Here is a 12,300-nt window from a genome sequence, read left to right as displayed (position 1 = left end):
TCAAGGTACAACTGACGGTTTGTCAGTTATGAAACTTTGGAGAAAGAATGGAAAAGCTTCAGTCGAACTGCCGACGAACCCTCTGCAAGAAAAAAGTATTCTCTGAGTTTCTGGGCCTTTGCAAATTCATTTTTGACAAGTTCTGTTTGTGTTTATTAGTTTGATTAGTTCTCATCTTATTAAAATTTGTTCATATTTATTGGTGAAAGTTAGATGCACTGGACCTTAAAGCGAGATAGACCTTGTAAAAGTGTTTAATTATAAACAGAGCTGGTTCTATGTAGAGTGCATTGTGTGGAAGTCGTGTATAGCATGAGTGGGGTGGTGTACAACATGTGTGTGGTGGTAGTGCACGGCATGTGTGGTGGTGATGGTGGTGGGGTTCAACATGCGTAGTGATTGTGAATTGCTTTTTTTTCAAAAAAAGTTTATTCCTTGTTTTGCATCATGGCAAAGAGTCAGAAAATTAATTGCAATGTTGGCTGTCATGTTGAGGCAATTCGTACGTTGTCAACTCGGATGGACGTGATCGATGCTCGGAGGCAGGGTTCAAAAACGTGCTGCGTCAAAACTCTCTTATTGTTTTGTTTCCAGCTCTATACATTTCTGTGCATGTTTATTATAACTATGCCACTCAGTTAATAAGAATTATTAAAATGTTCTAGTAAAATTAATTTAATGAAATGTTGTGAAAAATGAAATTAATTCAATCAAAAAATTTGAATGCGCTGCTGACTCTGAAATGTCCATCATCAACAATGTCCACAATGCTACTATAGATCGATGTTAGAAAAAATTAGCCCAATAAACGCCAAATGTTGAGCAACACACCAACCTCCTGTCCATTACGTGCAGCACATCGGCCGAGCAGTTGATGTGACCTAGCTCCAACTCCAAACATCTGCCCAACTTCTTCCTGCCATACTGGGCCTGCAACATGACGATCAGCCACCCCTCGCCACACTCGGCTCTGAAGACCTCCGTGTCACAGTACTCGCCACCTATCAAATCTGCATTGTGGGCGTGTGTGTGATGAAATCGTGAACGTCAACATGAATGTAGTGATGTGCTGTCTGCGCTTTGAAAATATTAAGGGCACAATTATCCACCTATTTTTATAAATTTAACACTTTTAACTAAATTATTTTTTTCATTTTATCCTCAAGAGTAACATCATCATCGGCACCCCACCATCCATCCATCCATCCATCCATCCATCTACCCAACCAGCCATCCACCCACCCACCCAAACAGCCATCCAAAAACAGCCACCCACCCACCCAAACAGCCATCCACCCAACAAACCGGCCAAACCAGCCACTCAATAATTTAACTCATCATCAGCATCGTCACGTACAGTTCATCACGGCGCAAGTTCCAACAGTCGATACGTCGGCGCTCACTTATAAATCAATTTCTCTCCTTTGACTCTGCTCAGTTTTTGAGAACTTGTCCGACTTTCGTTGGGTTTGTGATGATGATGATAAGGAGGGCTGATGTTCCAATTCAATGTTTTATGACAAGTTAGTTGGAATGAATTCATACATTTTTGTTTTTAAAATCTTTTGGAAGGAATTTTAAAAAATGTATGCAGAGCAAGCATATTTATAAATGTTCGATTCTATTCACCGCATGCACACATCCACCCACCAACATTATGCATCGTGCTACATTCATTCATTCATTTGTTTATTTTTAATTAAATTATTTTTAAATAAATTATTTACTTATTTATTCACTTATTTATTCATTTACTTCATAACCACGAGGGTCTCAAAATTTAATAGAAACATCGATAACTATTATGTTCTTCGTACAAATTATATTTTCATTTTTGTTGCAACCAACAAAAAATTGAAACACCCACGATGTTATTAATACAAAGAGGCCGACTGAACAACAGACTGTTCAGTTTTGTATGCGGTGGCTTACAACTTGAGTAAATATAAAATAATAACATAAATTAGTTCAATTGTGTTTCAGTTTAGAAGTCTTCATGCAATAAAGTTCATTGAATTCGCGCTTGTTGCCTTTAATAACTATCACACGGTGTTTTCTGCTTGTGTGTAACTATAACATTTTTCATCATAATTACAATAGCAATTCTTAAGAATTCAGTTTGAAATGTAAAAATGGGAAAATTCAAAGGAGACCTGGAAAAAAATTTGCATAGGCACGGCTGTTAATCGGGCTGATTGACTGGAGCACTGCCTTGCAATAATGACAATGCACCGAAATTCTTTAATAAGAAGGAATTCATTTCCTCCCCCGTTAATTACGTCCACAATGGAGTGACGTCCACAAACTGTGCCGAATATTTATTAAATATTTTCTGCTCAGAAACAGTTCTTCATTTAATTAACTACTTAGTTACGTTACTTATTTTAACGTACTATTGCAACACTTTTGTGGTTCTATATTTCAAAAGTATGCAAAGATCAAGACGAAACATTCCAAAAAAGTCATAAAAATCATGAAAATATAAACCAGAACCAGTTGTTTTACAAATTTTATTGCAAAAAAATAAAAATTGTTACACGTTTTTTGTAGTGCTTTTACTTTTAAATAAATGTGTCAACATTTTTGACAAATTTATTTTGAAAAGATGGTGCAGTTGTATTGGTTGAAGTTGTTGTGGTTGCAGTTGTTGTGGTTGCAGTTGTTGTGGCCCAATGGCGAATTCCAAATTAGCAAAGTGCTCTACAAATTAAACTCTTGATATTTGGGCCTAGTGCAAATCGTATGGTTTTGTTCAGCCTGTTAATGCTCATTTCAACCTACATGACAACTTCAATTGTAAAAGAGTTTTCTCGCCGACATTGTAGTGCTAACTTGAAACAGATTAAAACTGTCCGCCAAATCGCCCAAATGAAAGCCCATTACAAAACAGCAATGTTTTATCCAATTAAAATGGTAACTAAAATTTGCCTATTAAAATATTTAAACTGTCTTGAAAACTGTTTAAAAAGTTTACTAATAACTTTCCGAATGTTTGTACAATTACCAGGATATCTTCGTATTGGAAATGTTTACATTTTTTTAAATTATGCACGGGCACGCGCGTGGAATTTTCACTCTGGAAAGAAGCTTTTTGTCTAACCTTACTGCCCATCACAGCAATTAATTCATTGAAAATAAACTTTATTCGTAATTGTTTTGAATGAAAAGTGATTCTTTTGTTTCTTTTCAGTTGATATTATTTCTCAACAGCTGCTTTTTTCTCATTTTTGTAGAGTACACTTTTCTTCTAACAATATAAGCTTTCTAATTTTTAAACACTCATTCACTTACGACGAACGAAACTCAACATCTGCCTCGTTAACGGAAAGTATCAAATGTCGGTAATGGCTGCCGTTATCATTTGAATTATATTTAAATGAAAAATTATGAAAAATTTGTTAAACAGCTTCAATTTTGTTTCAAGTTTTCAATGAAGTTTATCATCTTCACGCGATGTTCAGTTTTCTTCCATGCAAGATATTCTGAATGGAACGCCGGCTCCAACATTCCAATTGACTGTCTTTCAAATAACGGAGTCCTAAAACATTCCAAGACCATCAAAGAATTTTGTTTAGACAGCAGATGTTCTAAAACACGCTAATGTAATTGAGCATTAAAAAAAGCTATCGAATATTATTGAAGACCATCGACATGTCGTGACATTAACACATTTTAAAGAGGCTGTATCGTATCGGCTGCCGAAAATTTGGTCACATGGAAATTGTGTTATACAATCCCAGTGGGACTAACCAGTTTGTAGTTTAAATGCCTGTCCACGTGTTCTAACCTCATAAATTGACAAATATCAACACAAAATAAACTTCTTACAACAAGGAGGTTTATGGCTTGAAAGCACGAGGTGCCCTGGCTTCGATGACAACCGCATTAAGAAAATGTCACTCGAAAATTTCAATGTAAAAAAGTTTAAAAAATGTCAACAAAACAGAGAAATCAAGCTATACAAAAATTAATATCGTACTTTGATGTTAATGTTCTTTTTGTTTAATTTTTTTCGTTTTTTAAACTTACCAAAGGAACCATATGTACTAATTTTTTTTTGTGTGTGTAATTTTCTTAGCATCCAAATAACCAATATAAAATAACATTTGTTGAAATGAAATGTAAACTTTCAAAACAATAAAAAATTAAACAGTTCACAATGAGGACGTTTCAGACAACCGCTGGCACAGGCCAGTGTTTAAAATAAAAAACCTCTTTGTTTGTTTTTAATATAATTGTTTATTAAAGAAACGTATATTGAAATATTAGAAGACACGTTAGTCGACAAAAAGCGAAAAGAACATACACGTGCAAGTTAGTCAAGTTAGCAATAATATAAGATTGTCTGAAACTATGGAAAGTCATAAATATATTGAAACATATATAATATACATATATATTATTTCAATACTTTCCCATGTTTCAAAACATTTTATGACATTAGTCCCATAAGTCCACACAAGAGTTTTAGTCTGACTCTGTCCAGTGGCTTTGTCATCACATCAGCGACTTGATCACTTGTTGAAATTTGTGTGATATCAACCGTTCCATCTTGAATTATTTCTATAATAAAAAAGTTCTTCAAGTCAATGTGTTTTGTTCGCCGATGAAATTGTGGGTTCTGAGCTAATTTGACTGCAGCACTGTTGTCAACTTGCAAGATTGGCACATCTTTCAAATCAACCTGTAATGATTTGAATAATCTTTGAAGCCAAATTATTTCTTTGACAGCCTCTGTCGCGGCGATGATCTCAGTGTCTGTTGTAGATGTTGCAACTATGGCCTGTCGTTGACTAATCCATGATATTATGCCTCTTGCATATATCACTGCAATACCTGTGGTCGAACGTCCAGTCTTCCTACAGCCTCCAAAATCTGAATTACTGAAACACTGTAAAACATGCAATATGTTGCAGGTTTAACTGTAACCTGAAATTTCAGCTTCAATTTTCCAATAGATCTAAATCTTCTGTGTTGCTAGCGGCTACCAGTCCATCATCAACATACAATGCTAACATCATAATGTTTTCATTCTGTTTTTTAACATACAGACATGGATCCGCTTCACTCGACTTAAAGCCACATTCAAAAAGAAACTTGCCGAAGCATTAATTCCAACAACGAGGTGCTTGCTTTAGACCATACAGACTTTTGAGCAATCGACAAACTTTATTTGAGCCATCATTATATCCTTCTGGTTGTTTGATGTGGATCACTTCATCAAGTTCACCCTACAGGAATGCAATTGAAACATCAAATTGAAGAAGATGCAGTTTTTCATTTGCTGCAATACTTAGTACAGAGCGAACTGTAGTCAACTTTACTACTGGACTAAACGTCTGATGGTAATCTACATTTTGTCGTTGTGAAAATCCTTTTGCCACAAGTCTTGCCTTGTATCTATCTACACTTCCGTCTGGCAAGGTTTTTATTTTGTAAACCCATTTACATGGAATAACTTTAGTTCCTCTGGGTAGCTCACAAAGTTCCCAAGTTCTATTTTTGTTTAATGAATTAATTTCATTATTCATGGTATCATTCCAATATTTACTTTCCCTGCTTTGAATGGCTTCTTCGTATGTATCTGGTTCATGTACATCTAATAAATATGTCTCAGCCTGCATCACATAATCATCTAACTTCTTAGGTTTCTGCAAGCTTGACCTATCTCTGAGTTGAACTTTAACTGAATTATCTATAATCTTCTCAGTGTCATCTGTAATTTCTTCTTTTAAATCATCATTTCTACTACTCGAGTCATTTTCTGATTTGCAATTGATTTGAGGATCTGTTGTAAAATCTTTTTGAGTCTGATGTTCAAATGATGTTGTACATTTCATAGGTTTTTCTTGGAAAACTACATCTCTTGATAATATCATTTTATATTGATTTTTGAGTCATATATGATAGCGTTCGTCACCATCGTAACCAACAAGGTAACCTTTTATGGCTTTCTTATCCGTTTTTTGACGTTTTTGATCAGGTATGTGAACAAAACATGTAGAGCCAATTATTCTCAAATGGTTAATTCTTGGCTTTTTACCTGTTCAAATTTCAAATGGGCTTTTATCTTCAATCGACGACTTACCTGTTTGATTAAGTAAATATACTGCAGTTGAACATAACTCAGCCCACATAGCGACTGAAAATTCAAAATCTGGATTTGAGTACTTCAATGTGCGTGCCATTTCTACTATTGTTCTGTTTTCACGTTCACTACCACCATTTTGTTAAGGTGTATATGGTGCTGTTAGTCTTTGCGTGATTCCATGGCTGCGCAGGATGTTTCGAACTTCTTCGTTGTCAAACTCACCCCCATTGTCACTCAAAAATTCTTTTACTTTATGACCTTGAGTCGCTGCTTGAGACAAAATATTTTGTAGTGCCTGTTTCACTTCATTTTTGTGTCTAAGAAAAGAAATGAACTTCATTTTGCTGTAATGATCTTTGAAAACAACAAAATATCGTTTACTATTAAATGGTTCTGTACTGAAAGGACCACAAACATCTGCTGATAGTAGCTCACCTGGTTTATTGGTTGCATTTCTCTTGCCAAATTTTAACCGATGTGCTTTACCATAGAGACATGGTTCACACAAATCCTTGTCAAATTATCTGGATTGTTCGTTAGGTGCTTTGTTGCTCCATTGTCAATATACCACTTAGTGTTGTCTCTCAGTGTTTGATTACTGGCTGACGTGCACAAAACTACATTTGATGTTTCATCATATGCTTTTCTTGGTGTCGCTGAAACATTTTTGGAATTTTTAAAAGGTCTTCCATCACTGACCCACTTTCTACATTGCTTAACCTAGTGTCCAGGTTTATGGCAATAGTTGCAGTTACCAACTGGTTTTGTCCTTTTAGTGAAATCTCTTGATTTGTTGAAACTTGGCTTTTCAACATTTACAACTAAGGCGTTCTGCCTTGATGATTTATCGATTGTGTCGAAAGTCTTTATCTCTCCTTCGAAAGCACAGAGATGAGTGATTAAATCATCTATCGACTGCTTTTCTTCACCTAGCATTAGCCAACTAGAATTTGAAGTTTTGGAAACTATTTGGGAGAATCTGCATCGCTTTGCATACTAATAGCAGCTCTGGTAGTTTATTTTCTCCCGATGCCTGAAGCCTACTGTTTAATTCGTTCCATAAAGTCTTCAATCTTGCAATATGGCCGGATACATCTACATCCGCTATCCAATTGAAATCGAAAAAATTGCTACAAACTTGGAACAGTTGGTCCTTAGTTGACGCTTCAAAATTTTTTTTTAATTCCTCCCAAACTTCAAACGCTGTGTTCTTGTCCATTATCTTTTGGCATGTATCTTCTGTGACTGCATTCGCAATTACTGATTTGGCATAACTGTCTGCCTTTCTAAACAGATCTGATTTATTTTTAAAATCTTTTGTCTGTTGCTCTGTTTGATTTTCTAGTAATTCTGGTTTTGACAACTTCCCATCAATCTCATCAAGTGCGCCCTCATGGTAGTCCATGAAATCTCGAACACGACGTTTCCAAATGGGCTAATCGGCTGCGAAACTTAACTGTTTTATTTGAAGCTTTGAGTCCATTTTGAAGGAAAAAAAAATTGATGTTCTTGGTTCAACGAAAGTTGGAAAAGTTCTTTTAGTCACGAATTGCAATTTCTTTTTTTTCAAAATAACTTTTTCTCTAAACAATTTATTAAGCGTTCTGGGCACATAACCTGTTTAAGATAAAAAACCTCTTTGTTTGTTTTTAATATAATTGTTTATTAAAGAAACGTTTAATTGAAATATTAGAAGACACGTTAGTCGACAAAAAGCGAAAAAAACATACACGTGCAAGTTAGTCAAGTTAGCAATAATATAAGATTGTCTGAAACTATGGAAAGTCATAAATATATTGAAACATATATAATATACATATATATTATTTCAATAGCCAGTTACCATAAAGCCTAGCAATCTATAATAAATACAATTGTACGAACAATGTGTCACTGCATGCCATAAACTGCGGTTACAAAATATCACTTTACATTTTAAAAATTGGTAAGCTACCGTAAACTTTGTTAAAACACATTACACTCATGCATATGTTCCGCTTTAAAGTTTGGCCCAGAATTAATTTAAAATAAAGTTTTACATGAAAAGAAGATTTAAAGAATAACAAATCTTAAATATGATCGCACGCACAAAAACCATTAAAATAAGAAAGTAAAGCAGCAAAATAAAAGGTCAATCATTTGACACAAAAATTATAAAAATCATTAAAGATAAGAAGGAACAATCAATAATGGAAAATATCCTAATTTGAATATTTGTAAGTTATTAGAATTAATAAATAAAAAATGAAGAATTGAAAAATGTGAAGAGAACTTGATGTTGCAAGTGCCTGACTAAACCGTCAATAATGAAGAATTCAGAATCCATAACTCAATCGGTTGACAAATATTTAGGAGTGCTTCGATGCAATGTTTTTAAACTTGAAAATAAAAAAATCGCATTTTTCCCAATTGCACAAATCTTTATGATGAATAGTATTAAGAGAAAGAAGACGGACTGAATGTTTTTGCAACAATGCTACAAGTTCAGTTGATAGTCTAATAATAATTGTTAATAATCTACTGTTTTATCAGCGTACAAATTTTGAAAACCCTCGCAAAGATGCAAGACGTGCCCACGATGACTCACGTTAATGAGCTGAGAACGAAGATATTTCATTATCAGACCACTTTTTATTACGCTTATTTTCCGAATAAACAATTTTATACGAGCGTTGATGACAGTTTGTAAGCACATCATGAGTGTCACTCATAAAACATGCCTATGTGAACACATACATGCATCAACATATACACGCTTCAATGTATGTATGCATCCACACACATGCATCAGCACATGCATGCATCAACACATACATGCATCAACACATACACGCATCAATGTATGCATGCATTCACACACACATGCATCAACACATACATGCATCAATGTATGAACGCATCCACACATACACGCATCAACACAAACACTACACACTCATGTACAATTCAATACATTGAAAAGTACACTTGCCTTGAACAAAGGCGGACTTTGTCTTCATGTTTTTAAGAGCCCACATCTTCCAACACCCACCAACACGTTCACTCCTACACAAACATTTTCAAATTCCAATCAACAACTAATATGTGATGGCGAAACGCCAATAAATATTGTAAAATGGCGTGGGATGTTCATATTTCTCATTGGTTTAACATTTATGCATTGGTATGTTTCAACAAAAGTTACTCATACGGACATGAATTTAGTTAATTATTATTTATTAGTTATTAATAAGTTTTGTATAATACTTCTAAAACTTTTTCACTCTTAGAAACCAGGCAAAATATCGCGCTGTAGTGTTTAAATCAAGTAATCAGTGATGAAAAATAGAATAATGAAACTTAAGAATGTTCGCCATTCAACTTTCCCCTATTTTATTTTAACACAAAAAGAAATGTTCTTTTCAGCTAGAAATTAAACACACAATGTTCTCAAACGAGATTGTTCTAAATGGTTCTTCACATTCTGGCCACAATCTGCAAACTATCTTCCTCCATCAGATAACTCAACCTTTTGACTTTACTGGAAGTTTTTATTTTTGAAACAACATTTTGATAACAAGATTTCACATATCAGTAGAATGCTATCTTGGTGTCATATAAAGTGCTATATCAAAAAAAACCATTAATTTAAAACCAGCAAAGTCAAACAAAATTAAACTCATCTGAGCAAACGAAATTTGTGAAGTTGAGAATGTTCAATTAAAAGAAACAATTTTTACAGGCATGCAAAATAGGGCAGTCACAATTATGGCCATGAAATATATTTCAAAATAATAACAATAATTTAAAAAGGGAAAGTGGACGTATGATACCCGCAAGAGAAAACTGGAAACCTAAACTAGATGGCTACCCACCATGAGGTCGCAGCACGATATCAGCCAGTATAGCTCCACAGGAGATTCAATTCAAGTGATCTGGACCTATCTAATGATGAATAAATAAATCTAAATTCACTTAATATCAGTTGGTTATTCATTTCAATAATGTCAAGCCATCCCTATTCGATTTTTGTTTCAAAACAACAAAGTCGCATCATCCAAACTTTATCTGCAACTGGAGGAAAACTTCTCATAAATCATATTCACCCGTACAAAAATGCAGTTGAACAACACGCATACATAGAAACTTGCATCTAATTGGATGAAGAGAGGTGTGCGTACACTTGCACGACGCACACACACTAACATCAACTCACACGCAAGCACACCAGCACAAAAACACATACACAAACATCAACACATACAGAAACATCAACACATCAATACATATTTACCTTCGCACACACACACATCTAAACGCATTCTCATAACCCAGCGGACCGGCTTCAATAGCGACGCCACGTGCAAAGACATTAAACGTCCACACACTTATGCATATGCATATTCATGCTGACACGCTTGTTTACTCACACCAACCTCCCAGATCATCCATTACCTGCATCCACGACCGCGTCTGCCTACACCTTCTTGTCTGCCTTTCTTGTTATGCACTGGTGTGGGTGTTAGCATGTACGTATGTGTGTGTGCATTGGTTTGTGTGTGTGTGTGTGTGTACATTCGTATGTACATTCATATGTTTATATTCACTCAAAATGTACGCACATCTTCCCACCATCTATGTAAATATGTTTGTCTACTTTAAGTTTTCAAATCTAAGCAGTTGAAACAAAAAAACAGAGTTTTTTATTGAACATACACCTTAATGTTTTGTATTCCATCGATCAAATGGAAGCAATCTCTGTGAGGTTGGGGCTTCATAAAGAAGAGAAAGAAGGCAGAGAGGAGCGTAAAGAAGCGAGCCAACATTTGTTCGTACGTATGTATTGTCACCTTCTTCGTTATAAACGCAACATAAAGAGCACTGGATGCGGCAATAAAAGTTCAGACGTACACGCACCGCCTGTCTCAATATACTTCCTAGATAACAAGTCGTAAACTTGATTGCGTAGGCCTCCCCTTGCTTGCCTGCTGTCCGTCTGTTGTCTGTTGGCCCGCTGCTGGTGGTGTGGCGTGGAGGGAACCACCTTATAGTTCAAATACGGCTCCATGATTTATGATGATGATGAGGAGGAGGAGGATGCCACAAAAATGATGAACGCAATTCAGTGTGGCTGTGATGTGATGATGGAGCATTCATTTTCTTCTTCATCGTATCACAACCTGATTCAACATATGGTCTCACGAAGATTTATGAACACTTGCATTTTAATTGCGAAAGGTTTACTACTCATTTTAGGTTATAATTTTTGTATAAATAGTTTTCTTTCGTAGCGTTTTTGAAAGTTAATACAACTATTAATTTTTTTACGTTTTTGTCGGACATGTCAACAAAGATGCAGGTGCTCATTTTTATCAATTTTGATATTTTTGTCAGTGTTAAAACGTTTCAGCAACATTGTCAGTCTTTTTTTTAAATCTTCCTCATCGTCTGCACGACCTCCATCATTCTGGTCCCACCAACACCATTGTCGGTCTCTTCTTCACCACTGGCAATCTTTTCCTTCATCAACGCAAGCATTTTACACCGAGATCACCTTCATTGTTATCTTCATCATTTTCATCATCATCAACTTCATCGTCATCAACTTCTTCATCATCGTCAACTTCATCATCAAATTGCCTTGGCATCATCTTCATCGTCATCATCAACGTCCATGCTAGATGCTGCCGTATAAACAATTGAACCAAATTGCTTCTTTTATTAAATAAGAGAAAGCGTTAAAGTCGCACGTAGTTTCCTGCCTCACTTCCTTTTAACATACAGTCAGCCAGTCAGCCAGCCAGCCAGTCAGTCAGCCAGCCAGTCAGCCAGCCAGCCAGTCAGCCAGCCAGCCAGCCAGTCAGCCAGCCAGCCAGCATATCTCTGATTCTTTACCTTTGATTCATAGCAAGTATAAAACAACGTACATTTCAATTTAGTTCCGTGCTGCTATGCAAGAGAGAGAGAGAGAGAGTTCATTAGGATGCAAACGTACGACAAATTTACAAATTGCCACTAATCCAATTTATGCCCAAGATTAAGATTATTTGATTATTTAAGCGCATCATTTGATTATCCGTTCAATCGATCATTTCGTTATTCAATCGTCCAAGCAGTTTGCACTTTCCTCGTTTCGACACTATCAAACGTCATTTTTAGGTCATCATCGGAGACCCTTCGATCGAAGCGAGCGAGTAGTTTGCTTGCTAGGTTGATCACATTTATTTATT

The 12,300-nt window shown here is 35.5% G+C and overlaps 1 protein-coding gene across 1 annotated transcript; it reads right to left on the bottom strand.

Moving 5' to 3' along the window:
• HELRODRAFT_171808 (hypothetical protein) lies at positions 1-1,292 on the bottom strand (the record flags this gene model as incomplete). The annotated part of the gene is made up of 3 exons (XM_009018476.1): positions 1-82; positions 836-1,010; positions 1,247-1,292. 3 exons carry the CDS (start codon positions 1,290-1,292, stop codon positions 1-3), a joined length of 303 nt encoding a protein of 100 aa, XP_009016724.1.
• Positions 1,293-12,300: the final 11,008 nt, after the last annotated feature.

This window comes from Helobdella robusta (assembly GCF_000326865.2).
Source record: "Helobdella robusta unplaced genomic scaffold HELROscaffold_21, whole genome shotgun sequence".
NCBI classification, from domain to species: Eukaryota; Metazoa; Annelida; class Clitellata; order Rhynchobdellida; family Glossiphoniidae; genus Helobdella; species Helobdella robusta.
Note: the sequence above shows the minus strand (reverse complement) of the source record. Positions and strands in the feature narration are given on the sequence as shown.